Source organism: Amia ocellicauda, chromosome 11 (genome assembly GCF_036373705.1).
Source record: "Amia ocellicauda isolate fAmiCal2 chromosome 11, fAmiCal2.hap1, whole genome shotgun sequence".
In the NCBI taxonomy this organism is placed as follows: domain Eukaryota; kingdom Metazoa; phylum Chordata; class Actinopteri; order Amiiformes; family Amiidae; genus Amia; species Amia ocellicauda.
The window spans coordinates 35042718-35065420 of record NC_089860.1 but is presented as its reverse complement, the minus strand read 5'-3'; the positions used below and the strand labels follow the sequence as shown (position 1 = coordinate 35065420).

General features: G+C 44.5%; 3 protein-coding genes and 1 long non-coding RNA gene across 6 annotated transcripts in view; 3 read left to right on the top strand and 1 right to left on the bottom strand.

Annotated features, from left to right (window-relative positions):
* ubxn11 (UBX domain protein 11) overlaps positions 1–2526 on the bottom strand; it is a 13039-nt gene extending 10513 nt beyond the window's left edge. Inside the window, exons 1-3 of the mRNA XM_066717660.1 lie at positions 2229–2526; positions 846–936; positions 480–517 (exon numbers count right to left, since the gene is read on the bottom strand). Of these exons, the coding sequence (XP_066573757.1) occupies positions 480–517; positions 846–913 (106 nt within the window). The 5' untranslated portion in view covers positions 914–936; positions 2229–2526. The remainder of the gene's footprint in view (positions 1–479; positions 518–845; positions 937–2228) is intronic.
* A 991-nt stretch (positions 2527–3517) lies between these two features.
* On the top strand, positions 3518–4995 carry LOC136763568 (uncharacterized). Its single transcript, XR_010820990.1, has 3 exons — positions 3518–3675; positions 4396–4425; positions 4521–4995. It is a non-coding gene; the product is annotated as an uncharacterized LOC136763568 (long non-coding RNA).
* A 3469-nt stretch (positions 4996–8464) lies between these two features.
* On the top strand, positions 8465–13972 carry trnau1apa (tRNA selenocysteine 1 associated protein 1a). 2 transcript variants are annotated; one of them, XM_066717650.1, is made up of 9 exons: positions 8465–8671; positions 9362–9459; positions 10451–10550; positions 11061–11113; positions 11427–11558; positions 11972–12091; positions 12244–12412; positions 12560–12593; positions 12840–13972. In XM_066717650.1, the coding sequence occupies exons 1-9, from the start codon at positions 8648–8650 to the stop codon at positions 12974–12976; spliced, it is 867 nt and encodes a 288-aa protein (XP_066573747.1). In that variant the 5' UTR covers positions 8465–8647; the 3' UTR covers positions 12977–13972. The 2 variants fall into 2 exon arrangements, with proteins under 2 accessions (XP_066573747.1, XP_066573748.1); XM_066717651.1 differs by having other exon boundaries at positions 8467–8671; positions 10454–10550.
* Positions 13973–15197: 1225 nt separating this feature from the next.
* Positions 15198–22410, top strand: stx12 (syntaxin 12). Of its 2 annotated transcripts, none has more exons than XM_066717652.1 (10): positions 15198–15313; positions 17709–17901; positions 18512–18581; positions 18887–18986; positions 19222–19359; positions 19545–19588; positions 19739–19844; positions 20046–20118; positions 20266–20348; positions 21396–22410. In XM_066717652.1, exons 2-10 carry the CDS (start codon positions 17802–17804, stop codon positions 21486–21488), a joined length of 807 nt encoding a protein of 268 aa, XP_066573749.1. In that variant the 5' UTR covers positions 15198–15313; positions 17709–17801; the 3' UTR covers positions 21489–22410. The 2 variants fall into 2 exon arrangements, with proteins under 2 accessions (XP_066573749.1, XP_066573750.1); XM_066717653.1 differs by lacking the exon at positions 15198–15313 and adding an exon at positions 15370–15684.
* Positions 22411–22703: the final 293 nt, after the last annotated feature.

Genomic DNA, 22703 nt, shown 5'->3' with positions numbered 1-22703 from the left:
TTGCACAGAGTGAGTGGCACCCTGAACCAAAACGGCTACCACAGCATTGTGCAGCGCCATGCAATACCCTCTGGTGTACGAATAGTTGGTCAGGGGTTCATCCTACAGCAAGATAATGACCCGAAACATGGGATGAACCGGACAGAAGGGGCAAAGAAAAAGCAACCTACCAGTGCAACACATTTGTGGGAACTTCTGCATCAGTGTTGGGAAGAACTTTCCTAACAATATTTGATTTCCATTGTAGAAAGAATACATTGAGACGTTAAACTGCGTACATTTCAATAAAATCTTGAAAAATGGAGGTGTTCTAAAACTTTGACCGGTAGTGAAGGCCTGTGTGTGTGCTCTGCTTTTCCTGGTTTGTCCTGTGTTGTGACTGGTTGTGTTATATTGGCAAATACGTTTTCACAGTGGGATTATTTAAATGCATTGTTCCCTTGTGCACAGGGGCTTAAACACGGCCCTGACTCTCTTACCTGTATAGGGACTCTGCTTAAAGGGCACTGCTCTTCTCCTGGGGATATGAAAGTGAAATAATATAAGTGTTGTTCGAATTTGTGCAAATGACAGCTTGGAACAACTACGTCCATCCAGGGCAAGTGTTTCTCATTGTAAGTCAGTATTTACTTTCATAAACTTTGAGCACCAAGTAAGACATTTAGCCAGGATCAGTGTGTGCAACAAACTCTTAAAACTGTCTATTTTGTACGGATTCTATTACTGCACTTTTGTAATGCTTAAAAATTGTGTAAACTGTAATCCACCCTGGATAAGGGCATCTGCTAATAAATAAACACATTAATAATATATGCAATTATATATATAAAGATGTGCAGATTTACCCCTGTTTGTGCTGCTCAGGCAGGGGGGGTCTCCTGTTCTTCCCCAGGGTAGAGAGAGGAGAGCTCATGGTCCAGATGATCAATGTGCAATCTTATGAAATCAAAGTTAGATCACACTGTACTTCATTAAGATTCCTGTTTCTACAGCAATACATATCCTTTCAGAGACAAATGACAATTCTAATTATACTAATTACTCATTCACAGCTCTGGCCAGACAAATGTGCATTCAGTGTCACCTACAGTGTGGTTTCAGTATCCAAGGGGCTGCTTGTATTTAATCTGAAATAAGACATTACACTGTCAAACAACCCAAACACTATTTCTTTCACACAGACCCAGAATTAAATATAAATACGACTACACTTAAAATGTCTTCTTACACAAGAGCCGTCTGCAAGAATGAGTGTCACACTCTCTTAAAAACAATACGCACAATGTGAGAATTCATGTAAAATCAAACAAAACAAATGTATTTCCACAATTGCCCTAATACATACAGTGATGTGTTTTTCACTTATATAGATGTCTGAACATTATACACATTTATATATAGGCCTATATTGATCATTTATAAATTGTGGAAGTGTCAAGCGCCTCTCGGAGCTGTTTTAAATGCATGCTGCCCCTTGAACAGCCTACATATATGAAGCATGCACTATAGGAGTTCAATACACAACAACACGGCGCCTATACAGATAAAAGCACTGCAATGCTTTTTGAGCTGCTGCCACTGTATTGTATACGGATTCGGGCTTTGCACTCAATTATGAAGAATATTTGCGATTGTTCTAAGTCATTACGGTAAACCCAATAGCGCATGTTGCCCTGCTGGGTCCCGATCACCTGTGTCGGTGCTGAATGGGTGCTGTATGGGTGCTGTATGGGCGCTGTATCGATCACCTGTATGGGTGCGGCGCTGTATGGGTGCTGTATGGGTGCAGTATGGGTGCTGTATGGGCGCTGTATGGGTGCAGTATGGGCGCTGTATGGGTGCAGTATGGGAGCTGTATGGGTGCTGTATGGGTGCTGTATGGGTGCAGTATGGGTGCTGTATGGGTGCAGTATGGGTGCTGTATGGGTGCTGTATGGGCGCTGTATGGGCACTGTATGGGTGCTGTATGGGTGCTGTATGGGCGCTGTATGGGTGCAGTATGGGCACTGTATGGGCGCTGTATGGGTGCAGTATGGGTGCTGTATGGGTGCAGTATGGGTGCAGTATGGGTGCTGTATGGGTGCAGTATGGGTGCTGTATGGGCGCTGTATGGGTGTAGTATGGGTGCAGTATGGGTGCTGTATGGGTGCAGTATGGGTGCTGTATGGGTGCAGTATGGGTGCAGTATGGGCGCTGTATGGGTGCTGTATGGGCGCTGTATCGATCACCTGTATGGGTGCTGTTTCGGCGCTGTATGGGTGCTGTATGGGTGCTGTTTCGGCGCTGTATGGGTGCTGTATGGGTGCTGTTTCGGCGCTGGTGCAGGTCTGTCCTCTCGCTGTTGTTGACGTCGTTGCGCTGGGCGACCGCGCGCTTGCCCGGGGACCGACGTCACCAGCGCGCGGGACCGCAGGGCGGAAGTGGAGCCGCACAATTAATGGCGTTGAAGCCCCGAGCAGAGAGGACCGCGACGCGCCGGTGGCTTTCCCTCGTCGTGTGTGCATGCAAACCTGCCAGCCCGCATCTGCTCTGCGTCTCTTTAGGTCCCCGTGGCAGTGGTGCAGCGTGGATTGAGCACCGGGGCCCATGCCATGTTTCAGCGAGACGGAAACATGCATGCAACAAGAAAGACACACAACTGAAAGAATAATAATGTCTGATCTATCGGCAACTGTTTGAGGGATTTCAGGTGGATATTGTTCTGATCGCACTTTTCACTTAACAAATACAGGACTGTTAAAAAAAAGAATACATCGAACAAAATGCATGCTTGGCACACAGTTACACACGCCTCTATATGTGTATCTGTTCATATCTATATCCATCACCACCATCTCGATCCACTGCTGGATGAAGCTCCCCAAGATGTTCCCACTGTTAAAAATGACTGAGGAAAGTAAGGGCTCAGTTAAGTAATGGGGAGCTCAACTGGAACACAGACCAGCAGGGTTAGTGATTGAGAACCAGTGTGCTCGTCTTCCTGCTGTTTTTTCATCTCTTCTGCATATTTGATCAGTTCATCTTGCAGTGCGTCCGGCCCCTTGATGTTTTTACATCGTCACTTTCAACGGTGTCACATAATTGGGTTTGTTCTCCTAACCGTTCAAGTCTCTTCTATCTCTTCTTGTTAAGCACAGCCCCTCCCATGCTCCTCTGTCTCGTCCGCGGTTTCTGGGTCTTTTGTGGGTTAAGTGACCAGGTTTCACATCCATAAGTGAGCAGTGGTCCTATGCATTGATCAAATACTTCTCGTATATAGTATATAGTACCATTCCATGCAGGGCACAGAATAAGACTTGAGCTGATTTCTTAATGTATCGTATCCATTAAACACATATATACATACATGTTATGACATAAGAACATAAGAACATTTGCCCCATCGTGCTCGTTTGGTGTCCATTAATAACTAAGTGATCAAGGATCCTATCCAGTCTGTTTCTGAATGATCCCAAACTTTCAGCTTGTATTAATCTCTCCGGCTGTTTGTAGCTCTGGACAGCCTCCGAGCCGCACGTCACTGTGCACAGTATTGCACCTGCAGGGGTGCAGCACTCACTCCGTCTCTCACTCTGTCTGTCTCTCTCACTCTCACTCACAGGAGCCTCAGCAAACATGACCAGACTTCTGCTCTCCGTCTTATTGTGTTCCGTGATCCTGCTGGCTGATGCTCAGGTCAAATATATTTTTAATTAACGCAGTAATTAATCTGCATGTACAATACTAGGGGGGGATATGATAATGATATATTATATTTAAAAACGCACACACATATGAGCGAGTGAGTGGGAGAGGACAAACGTCTTATGCGCACTTATTTGCGAGAAAAGTTAAAAGAATCAAGATTTGTGTGTGTGGTGATTTAAATGTTATTGTATTGGCATAGCATTGTCACAGCATTGTTTTATGAAGCTTTCTTGGTTTAATGTAATCAATTTCACATTTCTCAGCATTAAAACAGTTTATATAGGTCTAAGGACTTGAGCTGATGTATTAAGTTCATGTTTAGTTTTAGTTTTAGTTTTAATTGTAATATATATATATGAGAGAGAGAGAGAGAGAGAGAGAGAGAGAGAGAGGATACAGTTACATACGTTGTTTTAAAACCTTTTAAATGAAGTTTTAATGTTGAGAAATTTTAACTTGAGAATGGCTATGAATAAATTATTACAAATATGCTGCATCTGATAAATAAAAACGTCCAACAAAAACCATGTGCTGTGACAAAGACAAACTCTTCCCATCATCACATCATTCAATCACAAGGGGTTTTATTTCATTTTTTATACCAATGCGTGTTTGCATGTTGAACAGAAAAGCTTCCTTATTCATATCACATTCCTGTGGAGTAACTGCATTGAACCCATAACTAATTACCTCTGTTTTTATTTTTAGACTCATGTAACGAATGCCACAAATGAGAAGGTAAATCCGTATCGCATTATTACAGTTCATCACTATTTCCTTTGTATGCGTTACTGAACGTCTCTTTCGATGGATCTGTCCTGCTTTGTCCACAGCCCTCCTCGGCGGCCGACGCGCTGGCCGGTCCGCTCGTCCTGCAGCTGCTGCTGACGCTGATTCCCGTCCTGCTGTCCAGGCTCTTCTGACCCGCGGCTGGAGGAGCCCGGGGCCCCAGCGCCAGGGTGGCCCCATTGTGGCACTGAGCGAGCTTGGTGCATGTGGCTATAGAAAAGAAAAGAAAAGAAAAGAAAAGATGCGTGTCATTACCCACCATTATACGCGGCTGGCGGTGGACGCACTCAGGCAGTGAAGCCGCTGTCTGTCGGTGCGGCTGCAACGCTGTTCAGATCTCATGAAACCTCAGAAAGACCATGTACGCTTTTTATTTGCAATATAATCGATGGGTTTAAATCGTATTGAGTACTTTTAACAATGTCGGTGGAGCCAGATGTTGCTTTTCTTTGCAGATTTAAACACATTAGCAATGATCTGTGATGTCTTGTTGAAAAAATAAACTTTTCCTAGCACGTTCATGTGTATTACTCTTGTGGTCATTTTACGGTTGCTACATGATTAGTCCGCAGTTTACTTCCAAATATATATTCAGAAATAAGTGATCCACCATTATAATAAAGTAAATGGAAATTCAAATGAATCTGGTATAATATATTGCATTATTCTGTGCAGGGTCCCATCTTGTCTTAAACTATAACGTCCACAATCTCTCTCTGAAAATAAATTAGTAAAGCGGTTAAATGAACGTTATCAGGTTAAAAGTTGTCATATAGACCTATTGTTTTAAATGGGTACATAACATTGATTTAAAAATAAATACATAAATAAATGCATACCAGAATTAAGCACCACTAGATTTTTGTCGTTTAATTAACATTTTGCTCAATTATAACGTATTGGGACTGTAAATTAGGCATACCAGCGTTATATTCATTAAATATATCTAGAACTGATCATCTGTGGACAGGGGAAGTATTACTATTGTTTTACATTTGAACTTTGTCTTTTGAAACATGTTTTCCTTTCTATTATTCATGTTTATTTAATTAGTATTATGTCTTCCCTTAACACCGCCGGTTAAAGAAAATTGAGTTTTTAATCTTTGCCAATTAGGCCAAATGGTTTCAATGGAGATGCTCCCGAGTTCAACGGAGAGACGCTCAGTTTGGATTGGCAGGTCAGTCCTGGCCCTGGGACCCCTGCCCGGCTGCTTTCAGTTCTAGGGTACTTAATTGAACCCTAATTTAACTAATCATTTACCTAATCTGAGATATTAAATTATTTTAAACAGTTGCAGAGTTCATGTTAAGTATGAAACTCTACATGGAATTTGAAATCCCCAACTTTTTATTAGCTACACAATTTAAAAAGTAAAAATAAGCACATTAGTACAGTTGAGGGAGGGTTCAATTAAGTAACTGAGAGCTCGTTTGGAAGGAAAATCACCAGAGCCTGCGGTCCCGGGACCAGAAGTGAGAAAAGGTGGATTAACCGTATCTGAAAACTAGAAGCCAGTTCTGTTTAACTGACACAAATTTTAATGAGGAAGCGAAAACAAGGGGAGGTTTCTGGGGCAAGACATTCATCTACCTAAACATGGGACGCCTACGTTTTTGTGAACTCTGAATTACATATTTAAATTAAATCTTAAATCTCTGACTCACAAAATAACTATGTAGCTTGAAAATAAACGTTTAACGCAAATCTAAATGCTAAACCTAATTGTAAATGTTAAATCTAAATCTAGATATTAAATCTCAGGTTTGCAAAATAAATATTTGGCTCCCGCCCATCTTGTGTATTTTTCATATTTGGTGTTTGCAAAGCTCATATTTAGGATGAGCAAAACGCAGATTTAGCTTTTTTATGAAATATTTATAAATGTGTGTTCAAGTCCCAGTGTTAATAATATAATGTTAAAATCTAAAAAGATTCAGTTGACATTTTGGGAGTCAGTGTTAATACTGGGTGTCAAATTAAAGATTGTGGACTTTACACTGTACTGGTGTAAAATCAAAGAATTGACCATACCAGCAATGCACTGTGGGAGTTTCCTGAATAATTGTTGTTTTATGTTTTTTTTTTAATGATTGTATAAATGTTTTATTGGTAAAAGTATTTTACATTACAATAAAAAACATTCAATCAAATTTTAATACTTGTGATTAAAAAAAATTAAAATCAATTCTTAAAATCACTTAAAATTTTTAAAATCTTAGTGATTTAACGAAAACAAAATACTAAACTTCAAATAAACAAGTGCACAAAACAACAAAACAAACGTGATTAAAGCAAACTGCTACCAACATAAAAGTCAAATACATTGAAAATAACTGAAAATGCACTGGACAAATAAAAAATACAATTAAAAAGGTAAAAATAAAAAACAAACAAAAACGGTGCAATGCATTTAAAATTGAATCCAAACGGTCAATGTATTTGACAAAAAATATTGTTTGAAGGTAAAATGTATCTTTATCCACCAATGTATTTATATTTATTTGTCAGGATCTCATGTGTTTGAGTCAACCCCATACCACAGTGTTTGGCTATTTATGGGTTTGTGGTGGGGCTTGTAGCATTACCTGTATATGCCTGACCAGTTTGCGTGCTTGACTGGGTATTTATTTACTGAAAAGTAAATTGTAAACCTATATATATATATACTCTCACTCTCTCTCACTCTCTCTCTCTCTCTCTCTCTCTCTCTCTCTCTCTCTCTCTAACAAAAGACTGCTAGATTTTAATACACAGTATCAATTCTACACATGCACACATTTCTGATCATCCAGAGTGTATAGAAGCAGATCTTGTCATATTATTATATTGCTAGTTATCGTTTGATTGATAAAGCAGAGTAAACGGGTTTAACAATTTACTGGAGTAACACAATGAGAACATTTTAACACTGAGGAGAATAAAAAAAATGGAGTTAACACTGGTGAGAGTAGTGCAGTGTTAAATAAAATAAAATAAACAGTTGCTTATTTAACTCTCTGAGAGCAGGACTTTAAACTCTGAGGCAGTGTGAAAATGCCAACTCTGTGAAAGTGTTCATTTTACTCTGGTGAGTGTGGATTATATAAACACTTTTTAGAGTACATTTTAACACTGTTGCAACGATACAAACATTGCAATAATTATTTGTGATATAATGCAATGATAATGGTAAAATAACACAATGTTATATAAATTGCAAAAGGCCTATTGCTTTTTCTATTGCGCAAATACCAAAGACTCTATCTATCTTAGATAAACGGTAATTATGGCAAGCCAAATTAACATTTACAGATATCATTTCAAGATATCTGCGAATATTTGAAGATATAGATATATTTAAATATTAAGATATCGTCAAATATAGCCACTTAATAAGATATCTACAATTTATTTTAACAAATCATTTCAAAACATCTTAAATAGGCCTACATTTCGAGATATCTCTAAATGTTAATTTGGCTAGCATAGGATCATTGCTAATATACGCTTGCGTATATGGAGGCAATGCAAATTAAGAATAAATAATCAGAGAAAATAATCAATCAATCAATCCATACATAAATTAGGTTACTGAAGAAATACATACATACATGGACATTCATCGGTAGCGCTTTTAACATCCACCTATTGATAATGAATGTTCAGTAGAATGTGAATATCATCTCTATCTACACCAAGCATGTCAACGTGCGGTAAAAGCAAAGCCTCCATCTACACTGGATCTGCACTTCGCCATTAGTTTCTTGTCACTTGGCTCATGGGTTTGATCTCCACTTTTAGGTGGCTGCGCGATTTTGTAACTTTTGTAGCGTTTCTTGGAGCAGATGAATATTACATATAGATATTTATTTAGCAATGAGTCGAGTGTAAATAGATTATACATTGAATGTGTTCAATTGGGCCACGTCATCTAACGCGCTACCCAATTATCCATTTATATCAGCGTGTCTGTGCGTTTATTGTGTTTAAGGCGCGGCTCAGCGCTCCTCCCGGGCAGCAGGCGGCGCTGTTCTCCTCCCGGGCAGCAGGCGGCGCTGTGGGACAGGAAGCCCCGCCAGCGGACAGGAAGAGCGGCGTGACGCGCAACAACACGGCGGACTCGGGCGGACGGCGCGTCGGGAGAGGAGCTGGACCGCTGTTTTAAGTTTAAAACGGCCGCAGACCGAAGATGAGCTGCCTGTGGATGGGCAACGTGGGTGGCCTCGTTATGCGCGGCGTGGTGTCGGCTCGTGTGCTGGGCTTCGTAATTGCGCTTCTTTAATGAGGAAGGACGCGATTTCCAGAGACGCCACGATGCGCTTGTTTTGCTACTTCTTGTGACTGAGCCTTTGGGTCATCTATACATTTAGAGATCAGTCAACGTGTGCCAAATATGTCTTCTTTTGGGGGGATGGGGGGGTTATTATCTTTAATATTGAATTGACTGTTTTTCAGACGCACAAACAAGGTGTAGTTGTGCAGTAAAACGGTATATGTGTCGTAAATGAGTGTCAGGTCAGGGTCAGCGAGCTGGGCTGTGGGGTCTCCTTATCCAGTGGTTCCCAATCCTGCTCCTGCTACTTAATTGAGCCCTTAATTGATGTGAAGATTTCACTATTTATGTTGGTTAATTTAAGTTATTTATACAATTCTATACTTATCTTAAAACCCCTACTGTTTAAAATAGTTAAGGCTCAGATTTCAGACATTTTTAGTTCAATTAAGGGTTCAATTAAGTAATTGAGAGCTGGGTTGGAACAGAAACCAGCAGGATAGGGGCTCCTCCGGCACCAGGGTTTGGGGACCCCTGTCCTTCTCGATCACCCCCCAGTTCGGAGTCGGTGAGATGGGCTGTGGGGTCCCCTAATCGATCCTGCTGCTATAACCAGTCTCTCTGTTGCAGCTGGAGCCCTACATGGACGAGAAGTTCATTTCCCGAGCTTTTGCCACCATGGGGGAGCTGATCGCCGGGGTGAGGATCATTCGTAACCGGATGACCGGGTAAGACCCACTTATTCTCTTTCAGGAGGCCAGTCTCTCGTAGTGCTACTGGTCTCCTGTGTTTACAGGGGACAGAGGACGAGGGGAGTCCTCAAATACAGAAGGCATGCGTGTATTCTTGTGTTGTGTATATGTGAGATTCCTGACACCCAGAAGGGGTTTCCTTCTCTTTGCAAGAAACAGAATAACTTTAGCAACACCAAGCACTTTTATTTTCCAGGTTTACTTATTAGAGAGAGGGTAGGAAGTCATTGTCGTCTTTAATCGTGTTTAATCACTGCTCCCAATCACAACGTCTCTGAACTGGTGATTATACTCCTTCTACACCTGAAGTAATCATAGAGTAGAATTAGTTCACATGACAAGAAATGAAGCATATAAATAATAACCAAGTATGGAAAACGGACAAAAGGTGTTTTTTTTGGATGCGTCTGAATATAGATAACATTTGACTTGTGATACAATAAACAATACATTACTTAACACCTTGGAAGAAACATTTTTTTAAAAGCAACAAATCATCAATTTGGCAAGAATAATTAAAACATTAAACTGTATTATTGCACAGCTAGTTTTTCAACTTTCCATAAAATAGCTATTATACATCCTGAGTTGGAAATCTGTTTCCTATACCAGTATTTCTAACTGACGTGCCTAAAGGTCATCCGAGTCCGTGTTTGTCTGCAGTGTGAGTGAACTACCGTACAGTTATTCATTCACAGCGAGGAATGTGGGAGGAAACGTATTCCTGCCATGATGGCTGTTAAAGATTTTGTTGTATTTGTTAAAGTTTATAAATCTGACAGAAGCCAGAAACCGGCGTCCGTGCAGTTTATCACACAGCCTTGCTCGTCCGGCCCACGATCTTCGGAGTGGCCCCTGTAATTGGAACGAGCCCCGAGCAGCTCACCGGCCGAGGCGGTGAGCCGTGTGGTAACCCTGGCACGGACGTCCGCTCTTCGTGGCCGTGTCTCACCGTCGCTTTCTCCAGCAGCGCGGCCGGCTACTGCTTCGTGGAGCTCGCGGACGAAGCGCAGGCAGAGAAGTGCCTCCGTAAGATCAACGGCAAGCCGCTCCCCGGAGCCACCCCGGTGAGTACGGCCGCTCCGGACCACGCGGCAGACGCCTGGCCCGACTCGGCGTTTCAGGAAGCGTTGGGCCGACCGGCTGACGAGCAAGATGTCACCTTGCACGGTTCAGGATGCGCTCGTTTACTCTTTGGCTTTCTGTGTCACAGATTACGCAGCGTTTTTATAGGAAACATGACGTCATAATAGAGGACGGGGCTTTCTATCCTGGCTAGCCACACCAGATTAGTGTGATGGGAATGGACAACTAGAAAAGCATACAAGCGTGTCACTGCCGCAGTAAAGCTGAACTTGTGTGTGCGTCTATCACAGCCTGCAGATCGTACATTATCGGCATGGAAAGTACAGCGACGATGCACAAAGCATACCTTAACGCTTAATAATAATTGAATAAGAATAATCTGGGTTCTGTAGCACTGTCTGCAAAGAGAAAGGTGTGGTCTTTATCTTTTGGAAGCCATTTATTTGGCCATTTATTGCCCTATTAATTAACTTCCCTTCTCTCTTCTGTAGCCCAAGAGGTTCAAGTTAAACCGGGCGAGCTACGGAAAGCAGTCCGATGACAGGTAAGATCTACAGATGCTGTAAACTGGGTGGATTTAGGGTATATTTTGTGTTACTGGTATTTAGAGATTGCATGGGCGCAGTGGTCCGTGGGTCCAGTTTAGAGCTAAGAAGCTGATTTCTGCCACAGAACATCCCTCCCACCCATTAATGTGCTGCATATTTGCCCGGTGAAGCTGCAAAACCTCTAAATAGATTCTCTCCTTCTGATTGGTTTTGTTGTGTGACTTGCAGACTTTGCTTTGAATGGGCTTGTGTGTTTGTCCTGGACTGTAGATAACTTGTCTCCAATTCTGCACCTGTCCCCACTCTCAGTCCCGGTTATTCGGTGTTTGTCGGGGATCTGACCCCAGAGGTGGACGATGGGATGGTGTACGATTACTTCCTGACCAGCTACGCGTCCTGCCGAGGAGCCAAGGTGGTCCTGGACAACCTGGGCAACTCCAGGTGAGATTCCCCCGAGCCGTCCAGGGGTTTTGGCAGGTAAACGCTTCCAGGGATTTCAGTCTGTTATGCCGGGCGAGTCTGATTCGGTCTTCCGTGGTTTGTGCTGCCTGTTTTGTACAGATATTACGCCCCTGAAACTAATTTTTAGCTTGCCTGTTTGGTTTTTCTCTTCCCCCACTCGCTGCGACCTCCACATCCTGCTGAGAAACGTCTACAGTGCTCACTATTGCACACACAACCTGCCTTGCTCGGGCCATTAAAGACCATTAAGGACTTCTAGAGCTTCCTGTAGTGACTTCTAAATGCGTGGGAGTATCTGGACTTGCTGAGTAACGTGCACTCGACTAGTCTTCCATTGCAAAGACCCATTTTTCATTAGCCTTGCTAACCTGTGTGTCTGGTGTGATTGGCAGGGGCTGTGGGTTTGTGCAGTTCGCTGAGGAGGAGGACCAGAAGCGAGCCCTGGAGGAGTGCCAGGGGGCCATGGGCCTGGGGGGGAGGCCCCTGCGACTCAGCCTGGCTGTAAACAAAGGGTAAGTACTGATGCTCTGCGGTTCTCTAGCCTGTACGCCAGACGCTGTGTTGAAACACCTGGCTCTGTGGGTGTTTTTGTTCGTTATCTAATCCCCTCGGCAGTTTATGTAAATGTATGCCCGTCAGTTGACCGGTTCCCTCGTCCTTTCAGGATGAAGAACAGCTCCCCGGAGGCCGTCTACCCCCAGGCCTACAACTACAGCCACGGCCAGTACTACCAGCAGTATTACGATTACTACACCCAGTGGGGCTACGACCAGAACACGGGCAGCTACAGCTACAGCTACCCGCAGTACGCCTACACCCAGAGCACCATGCAGGTCCGGGCGCCCCTCTGTGTTGTCCTTCGTGTCCGTGTGTCTCTGTGCACGACTAGAGCAGGTCTTTAGAGCCACAGTGTTGCCTCGGAGGGGGAATGCGCGCTCTAGTGGCGTGGTAGTGAACAGTCCTTTTTTCTTCCTTTGCAGACTTATGAAGAAGTTGAAGATGATGATCTGGAAGGTGAGTGCTTGTGTCTGTCTGAGGGAGCTGTTACAGTGCAACACAACACACTGGGGCAGCTTACAATGGACATTATGTGAGGCTTGTTCATTACTGAAGTTGAAGAGAAGTTTTTAAAGTGCATCATTGCTCTGTGGTGAATTTTACAACCGAGACATTAAAAAAGGACATTTGCCCTTCGCTTCAGATGTGTTATTTCAAACGTCAGACACCTCCCCGCGTTTTTCTCTCTTCTCTCCTCCGCAGACCCCAACCCCCAGCTGGATGTCACCGAGGCCAACCGGCAGTTCATGGACCAGAGCGAGGAGCTGTACGACGCGCTGATGAACTGCCACTGGCAGCCACTCGACTCCGTCTCCTCCGAGATCCCCGTCTCGTTCTAGGGCCAGGCGGCGGGACGCGCTTCTGGGGCAGGAGTCTGGGAACAACATGGCGACCCGAGACCTTTGTGAAGCGAGCGACACGGACGCGGCAGGAAGGTCCTTCACTGGGCTGCGTGCAGCGATGCGGCGCCTGTGACTTTGAAGAATGGTGTCCCTAAAATAGTGATTGACTAAAAAAAGACCCCCCTTAAAAATTAAACAGAAGTTGACTTGCCCCACAGATGTACATGATGTACCCTGTAAGCTTAGGCATTGGTGAGAGAACTGAAGAATCGTTGTCTTGCTCGTTTTATGTGCTCCTTCTCTAAGGACCTCTCGCCAGATTCCTCCACACAGGCGCGTTTCGGAGCCTCCGTCTGTAGATGGCGTGTAGATCGAGAGATCCACCCCGTGTTTTGGGTGAGGTCGCTGAAGGAAATGACTGGAACCCAAAGCGCCACATTGTGAAATCTGTCCCCTATTTCGCTGCCTTAATAGTTCCCTCTCTCTTCTAGACGTCTGTAAACTTCCCTGCGTCCCCCGGGGTCGTGTCTTGTTCTGTACGTGTGGTTTTGTTTTTTGCGGGGGTTTTTGGTCGGGGTGGGGGTGTGGGCATGCTAACTAATTTTCACACTTACAGTTGATGCATCAATATCGATATCGACTTGGGTGTAACTCATTTTCCGCACAGTTGAAAGCAGTTAGTAGGTCGTTGTTTCGACGCAGTAGCTGTAACTGACCGGGTCCCGGTGGTGTACCTTGTTACAATGAATAGGATTCGAGTGGAACAAATACACTGGAAGCAAAGACTTGATGGAGCTTGTCTTTGGTGTCACCGTGTTTTGGTCTAAACTGGAGAAAGATTGTTCTGATGGGAGAAACGGCACGCCTGGGAAAGTGACAAAATACACCACAAGTACACTAGAACCACTGGGAGTATATTTTTAGATCTTAAAAATTTAAATGTCTGATGCATACTATGAATAATTTTAATAAATTTATATTTTGATGAATAAAGCGGTTTGATTTTGTGCCGTATTTCACCCTGGTTTCCTCAAGGTTATACGTTATGGAAAATTAAAGTGTGTGAGAGTTCAAATTCCAACAGTGAGAGCCATCCAAGAATCACTTTCACCGCCACGACTCCTGCTGGTTTTCTTTTTGGTTTGCTATGCTGTTTTATGAGTGGAGCTTTTTGTTGTCTTCCTGGTGTCTTTTTTTTATCTTCCTGACTCAAATCTAGAACTCGGCCTCTATAGACTCGTGCAGTGCGTGTCTTACAGGGAGGAGCTCTCCAGACGGTCTGTCCTTTCAATAGCTGACATCGTTTTTAATCCTGTGTGTAACCGATTTCAGTAGTAAGCATTCATGTAGTGTGATTCTCCGTCTTCCCCGGATCATGTGAGGGGAGAGCCGTGCTTAGCGGTACACAATGAACAATTGATTACTATGAGCCATTGGCAAGTCACAAGATGTGCAATCCGCTCCAGACCCCGGGGCTTCGTGTCTGTGTTGGAGAGAGAACGACTGCAGAGGAATCCCCTTCTCTGTTCCGGCTAGAAGGTCCAACTACAGTACGTTTTGGTTTTATGCGAAAAGAAAACTGCTTTTTTTTTGTGTGGATACTGGGCATCTGAGCAAACTTTTGAAAGGCAGGGACACAGTTTGTGATGCAGACATGGAGCACAGTTTGCTGCCTAATCTAATAGCCTAATAATGCTGGCCTTGATAGGTGTGTTTATACATTGCAAGAATATATATTATGAGGGCCACCATAAGAAAGGCATTTTTCAGCACAATGCTTCACCATCTTGTCAATCTTTGGACAGGGCACCGGATGAGTGACTAAGTTTACTTCCCCCATGTAGGTTACATGAGCACTTTGAACATACTCTGAATAGGAGTTGGACAATGAATTTGCCTCTGGGGAATGTTTGGAAACAATGTGCGCTTCGTAAAGTTGATGAATACATTGTAAAAGCTTACAAATTTGTACATCCTTATATCCTCTCAGCTTATCTACTTCTCAATATGGTGTTTATGTGATCTAATAAAAAAGTAGCTTGGATGGCAGGAAAACTAAGTTACATTTGGATTAAAATGTGTAATATTCTGCGACCCAGAATGAATACTGAATAAACTCGTTGCCTCGAAGATGACAAACCATGACTGCAGATATCCCAGTAAAGAATGACGTCATTGTTCTCTTCCAATGCGCCGCCCCGTTTAAACGCGCAAGCCCCCGGCCCACGCCAATGACGTCACGTCGCCGGGCCCGTGACGTAGCGTCTGCCGATGTGGGAGAAGTGTGGAGGAGGGAAGCTGTCAGTGTCATACTGAGAGTGAGCGACCGAGCAAGTAAGACTTTCTCTACATTAATACGAAGTGTGTGTGGAGCAGGGAGCGGTGGTGGTGGGGTCTGTCTAACTGTGCAAACCCGGGAGAGGCGAGCATGTAGCCCGGCCGGCACAAACACAACTGCGCACCGCCAGTTTCTATGACCGGGACACCGAAAACAAGAGCTTTACAGGCCGGTACTCGGGCTCAGATGCGCGCCGTGTGCGGTGCTGTTGTAGCGGGGAAGCCGGGCAGCAACGCCGATACACCGGCTGCATTAGGAGATTTATCGCGGATGTGGGGAACAGCAGAGCATGCGCCATAGGACGGGGATACGCTCACACATACCCGCTAGTACTGAAGAGACTGCTGGCTGCGGATAGTTTTCACAGGTACAGCAATGAGGGAAAACGGCTTCCTCTAAAATAAAACACATCCTACTGATCAATACCTGTGTGGATGACCAGCCCTCAGTACCGATCAATGGCAGCAGTCAGAGCGGTGCTTTGTGATGTTCAGCTCTGGCACAGCCATGTCTGATTTTAACTGGGTCATCATTTGTGACGCTGCTTAACGGTTGTGCATGTTTGTAGTTGTTCAGTAAGATGTATGTCCTTATTCAGTCTGTTGTTAATCGATTATTGTTATCAATGGTGTCGAAAATCATTCGCTTTTACACAAAACGTCTCCTTAAACAGGCCCTGGGTGCAGCGTCTTCTCTGCCAAATACTGCTCCTTTGTAAAGGCTCGGCTGCGCAGCCTCGCGTACTTCCTGCTACATTGTGTCCGCCTTCAGAGGAGTAAACACGGCGGACAGTGATGCGAAACAAAATACGTTACAATAAAGCCACTGTGATATAAAGTGTTACCCATAGTTGGCATGTCTGTGCTGTACTGTGAGCCTGACATGCATCTTTAAGCACTATCTGAGTCCTTAAGTATGTTATAATCGAAGCTTCTCGTTTATTACATAAGAACAAGGGGAACCTCACCTTTTTAAATGGGTTAACAAGTATAATTAGTACTGTCACTAACGGATTAAACAACCTGTAGGTTGTTATATGTATATGTATGGATATGTATTTCTATCTGCTGAACATTGATCATTATACACAACATTTGACATTAATATAAACATCTCTTAGGTCAAATTGATATTAAATTAGGTGACCTCTTTCATAGTCACTTGGGGGACACACCACTAGGTGTTTAATAATTACTCTAGATAAAGAGAAAGTAAACTGTGTTAATGTTCACTTCAATCCTCAACTCCATTTACAGAGGAAGCGTCTATTTTTAGAGGTATGTGTTTACAGTTGCAACACACCTCTGTTGAAATAGGTGTTTGTCCGAACACCTACAAAAACAAAACGCCTGCTATAAATGGCCTGTTTCCATTCTTCATTCATTTTACCTCTCTGTGGCCCTGACTGAATTGGGATTGTCCCATATTCTCCTAAAAGGTCCTCACAGGAGAAAATGTATAGCTTTCTTATCAGGGTCCCCCACCCCTCCCTGCTAAAGACACGGTGACATCGCAATAATATAGCTTATCCATGGGCTTCTCTCTGGTTTTGCCGTTGGAGCCCTCTTAATTGCAGTATCAGACTCTGTGTAATTGCAGTTTATCTCACAAAAGGGTAAAGCAGGTTGTAGTAAAACAAGAGATAATACTTCAATAGAAATTCCCCTAACACGTCAGCGCTTCTGTAGGACGAAGTAAAGTCAGAGAAGAACCTGAAAACACTGGCTCACATATAAGCCTGCAGAAACCATTACCTTGCTGTCAGGGTTGTATTTGTGATTTAGAAAATCTCCTGTAAAATGTCCTTTAACTTAATGTTGTGCGTATTACAAGGCTTGTCTTTACTCTTGCGTGTGTTCTGCATGACTTGACCTGCTGTTCTTCCTGCCCAGCTTTCTGTTTAACGTTCAGATGTCTGAAAGCTGAGTCTGAGTGTGCGGGGGAAGCACCCTAATGGTACAGATGGGTTTTTTGTGTGTATGATTGAGATAAGAACATAAGAAAGTGTCCAAGCGAGAGGAGCCCATTCGCCCCATGGTGCTCGTTTGGTGTCCATTAATAACTAAGTGATCAAGGATCCTATCCAGTCTGTTTTTGAATGTTCCCAAATTGTCTCTTCAGCCACATCGCTGGGGAGTTTGTTCAGATTGTGACGCCTCTCTGTGTGAAGAAGTGTCTCCTGTTTTCTGTCTTGAATGCCTTGAAGCCCAATTTCCATTTGTGTCCCCGGGTGCGTGTGTCCCTGCTGATCTGGAAAAGCTCCTCTGGGTTGAGATAAAGCAACAGCCTTAGCAGAACAAAAGGCGACCACAGATACCTACTTCCTATTTCGGCATCCTGCCAGTGTTGAGGAAGTTCAGACGCTAAACAGTCTATTTTCTGCTCCTGTAGGCGTGACCAAACACCACAGCAAAGTGATCCAGCTTTTTCTCCCCCCCTCTCCTTGATCACCTGTCGGAGGGTGATTCACACAGCATCGCCACCATGTCGTACGGGAAGGCAGACAACTACCGCTCACAGCCACGTGACTTCAACACTCTCATCCAGATATGCAGCTCCAACATCCAGAAGATTACACAGAACAGTGAGTGTCCGCCAGCCTGGGCCACCAGTCCAGTCCAACTCTCGATAGTAGTATTTAGACTTGCCCTTATGTTGTGCTTGCTGAAAGTTTGTGCCAATGTTAGGCTCTTGGCTCTCGACTTTTGTATGTCATCAACAGCAGAGTAATGTACGTCCATAGATCCTGAGGCCCATTTGGTTATGCTCTGGTGTAGAGATAATATAATGGAATATGTCGCATCGGACACTTGGTTCTGGGAGTGTGAGAACATGACATTTTAGAAACTAGGTGTGAAAGCCCTTGGGTTCCTGTGTTGGGTTTTCTGAAAATGCGTTCCACGAATTACTGATAAGGCTGACCACAGATGATAGCTGCAGGGTTTATCCAGTTATCTAAGTGCTAAAATTGGCCAAGTTGGGGGGTGAAAATGTTAGTGTGAAAAACAGTGAAGTCTAACTATTATTACATTTCTTCAGAAGGCTCCTGGTATTCTGATTAGATTCCATGCCTGTTTCCTACTAGTATTCATTAAATAAAAATTGAAGTTATCTGTAATTGAGGGGGTCACCCATAACCCCTGTTTTCTCCCCCACTGCTGTGTGTTAATTCCCTGTCTTTCTCGAATCAATAGCTGCTCAAATCAAGAGCATGGTCAGCCAGCTGGGCACGAGGCAGGACACCAGCGAGCTGCAGGACAGGCTGTAAGTGTCGCTCATGAAGTTTCCAGTTATTCCAAGATAGTGATCTTGCTTTTCTTTGTGACGCAGCACTACTTCCAGGCATGATCATAGACAATTGTTCTGATGCTGTGTCCCTCAATAAAGAGAGTGTGAAGTTGGGCAGGGGATATGCAAGGCACTGTCTGAACTTGCTGAGCAGCTGGGCTTTGTGATGCAGGATGGTCAGATTGACTGTCTCTTGGTCAGTTAGGCTCCTGACACAGTTCTTTGCTCTCGGTACCTTCCCACTGCTGCTCTCTAATCCCAGGCTCTGTGCGTTTCCACAGACAGCAAATCCAGCACTATACCAACCAGCTGGCCAAGGAGACCAACAGACACCTGAAGGACCTCGGCTCCCTGCCGCTGCCTCTGTCCCCCTCGGAGCAGGTGAGCGCATCGTGGCTCCCGAACACGGAAAGTCTCGTGAATATCTTGGTGACAATTAGTGACAGCTGTATTCCCAGGCTGACACCATTACTTTGTCACATTACAGCAGAAAAGATCTCCTGCAGATGACACGGATTTATAGGGCATAGCCTTGCTTCCACGTGTGTTCATTTTGGTGTTTTGTACGCACTGTGCTTCACTCCCTCTCCTGTCCCGCTCCTCCTCATCTCTGTAGCGGCAGCAGAAGATCCAGAAGGAGCGCCTGATGAATGATTTCTCCGCTGCGCTCAATAACTTCCAGGCGGTCCAGCGCCGCGCCGCGGAGAAGGAGAAGGAGTCCGTGGCCCGGGCCAGAGCTGGGTCTCGTCTCTCGGTATGACCAGCATCCTTATTGTGCAGGAAACATTTGATAAAAAGTTTAGTCAACGGGAATATGTCTGAGAAGGAAACCTGTTCTTCATACGTAAGAGTGAGATTTTCATTTCCCTTTTATAGGGAGATCAAATAACATCTTAACGATTTGTATTTCTAATTTCTCTTCTCTTCTTGTCCTGACAGACGGAGGACAGCAGTCGAGATGAACAGCTTGTGTCTTTTGAAAAGTAAGTTAGGAACAGCAAAGTACCATTCCTCCAGTTCCCTCACCTAAGGGTTCTGAGCAGGTCCTGGTCTGTGAGTTAGACGGGCCCCTGCTGTGTTGTCCTCCGCTCTCTCCATGCTCACGACGGCCCCTGGCCCCTCTCTGTCCGCAGCAACGATGACTGGAGCCACACGCAGATTCAGACTGAGGAGGCGGCCATCACCGAGGATGACCTGGAACTCATCAAAGAGAGGGAGACCAACATCCGGCAGCTGGAGGTACGGCCCAGACTGGAGCAGCCTCCCTCTGCCCCCCGATTTGTTCTTCACCAGAGATGCCCAATTCGCCAGGGTCTGGAGGGCCTCCGAGATCCGAGCAGTGGCTGTGGATGTTTTTGATCCTCACTCCAGCGCTCGTGCTGGAGGTGTCTTCACAGGTGATCAAGTCCGTTTCCTTTCTGTTTCTCCTCTTTCTTCTAGTCGGACATTATGGACGTCAACCAGATTTTCAAGGATCTTGCCGTTATGATCCACGACCAGGGAGAGATGATTGGTAAGCACCATCACCATCCCTTCATTGTTCGGTTTGTGTGTTTATGAAGTGGTTGGCTCTTTTTTTGGCATGTTTTTCAAAGTTTTCCCCTCATCAGCATTTCCTAAAATGTGCCCAACGCTCTCCTCTCCTGTCCTCGCCCCGCAGACAGCATCGAGGCCAACGTGGAGAGCGCCGAGGTGCACGTGGACAGGGGTGCCGAACAGCTGCAGAGGGCGGCCTATTACCAGGTGAGACACCATCCCTCGGCACAGCTTTGGCACAGGAGACGTCGGGGCATCGCCGGCCTGTGAGGCACGCCTGGGCAGTCGAGCTCCTTAAGGGGGTGGCTGAGTATCAAAGACTTGAACTGCACTGGGAGTAAGTTACTTCTGCTGCAGGGCGTACTCTTACTAGCTTTGTGTCCTGCGTCTCGGGCATGAGTGAGATTTCAGAACGTAACCAAGAGTTCTTTCCATCGGCGTGTTCTTTAGAACCATTAGAACCATACCATTCGTGAGGTATTACGGATTCACACATACTTGGGGGTGTTTACGGTAATTCTGTGTGAAAAACTAAATTAAAAGCAGCGTGAGAGGAGAGGAGCTGCAGTGGCACTAGATTTTGAGTGGTCTGTGTGAGATGAGATGAGATAATGTGGATGACATGATACCGAGATTACAGAACGAACTATTTTCATTGGGGGATTTTGCGTGTGGTGGTGAAAGAGGAAGTGTCGCCTTCATGTTTTAATCCGGGGGTGGGGGTGGCTGGGGTTGCTGGTGAATTAATTCTCTCCTGTCTCTGTCGACCCCGTGTGGATGCAAATATACATCTGCTCACGGGCAGATCTGCTCTAGGAGGTGTGGTTCTGCTTGGAAAGGGAGGCTGAGGAATGTTAGGGATGCGGTGGGGAGTCGGTGGATCAGTAATGGGACACTGCTACCACAGCCCTGTCCCCTGCAGCAGGTTTTCCTTTACAGCAGGTCCTGATAGCAAGCCTTTAAAAACAATAATGTGAGTATTGATTGGCCAGATCGAAACAGAATGGTTGTAATTTGAGATGCATGGCTAGAGCATCGCTTCAATTCAGTCTGGACCGAAGTGTCGTGACTCGAGATTTGAGACCAGAAGAAAAATTGATCGCAGAGTTTGAGGGTGTGTGTAACTAACTTCTCTGGTCCAGCTGATTTCAGAGGAACCCCGAAGAGATCCGATGTGAAAGATGAACCCGGTGGCCTGAGTGAGAGGACGATGTTCCTGGAGACCTTTAAAATAGTCTCCTTTTTGTCTTCCAGAAAAAGTCCCGCAAGAAGATTTGCATCCTGGCCCTGGTGCTGTCGCTTGTCGTGGTTATCCTGGGCATCATCATCTGGCAAGCTGCCAAATGAGGAACCACTGCTCTGCTCTTCTTCCTCTTCCCTTCTTTTCCTAGTCTTTGAAGCAGGAGCTCCAAGCGGGTGTGGGGGAGTGCGGACGAGGCACGGCCCTTCCTGGCGTCTTTTTAACGAGAGAGAGAAATCAATCTTCCATTGGAGTTCCCTTAGAAACATGCTTAGAAGTCTGTGTGGAGACCAGCTAGACCTCCTTGTTTTTTTTTTCTGCTTTACAGAAACTGTATTTATAAGTTAACGATGAAAACAAAGAATGTAATGACTTAACCTTTCTTCCTGTATTTTGATTGTTGTAAACCTTAATGCACTAACACTAAATTGTACTTAATGTATTTTTGGGGGGGCGGGGAGTATATATGTATGTATGTGTATAAGTTTATGCAAAGGCTGCATATTTCACTTTCAACGGCAAAACCACAGTTATTGTTATTGTTTTTGTTTTTAAAATATATATTTAATCACCTCCCATTTCAATAATGTTTTTAGCCGACCGTGCTGCTGAACGAAGCCGACGGGATGTGCTGATAAAAGTTGTGAATTTTAAACACTCCTTTGTTGAAAGTATTCAAAGTCATTCACCTGCTTCTTTAAAGTCAGATCATTAATTAATGTTTTTCTTAAGTAAGGATGAATAATGTAGATATGGATTGGGGAGTTGATTTTTTTTCTTTCTGTTAAGCTGTTCATTTTGTTTTGTTTTGATGTATATTGCAGACGACACACGATCTGAGGGGTCACACATGAGACTGAATCTCAAAACATTGTCAACTTTGCAAACACGAGCACAGAAAATGACTGTTTCGAGGAAGACGCCCGATTGAGTGGCGTCTCTTTGCTGTATAATTATCCTGTTAATGATTAGTAGTAGTATTATTATCATTATTAGATCATGGAAGTAAAGTAATATCAATGTCTGAAACAGGCTGCCTGTCCTTGCTCCGCCTCTTCACTCACTCTGTCCATCGGCACTGGGTCAGGCCGAGTCTATGGGGATGTTTGTACTAGGTGCATCGTCGTCAGTAGCAGTCGGAGATGAGTTTAGGTTTTCTGGGGTGGGAAAGCATCCCAAATTAAGGTCCACTAGGTGTCGCTGCTGCCACACAGGACTCTTAGACAGCGAGGAAGTCTGAAGGGACTTTATTATGTGCTGTTGCTCATGAGAATTTAAACTGATTCAGATCGGTGGTGGTGTTGTTCGTTGGCCTCTTCGTT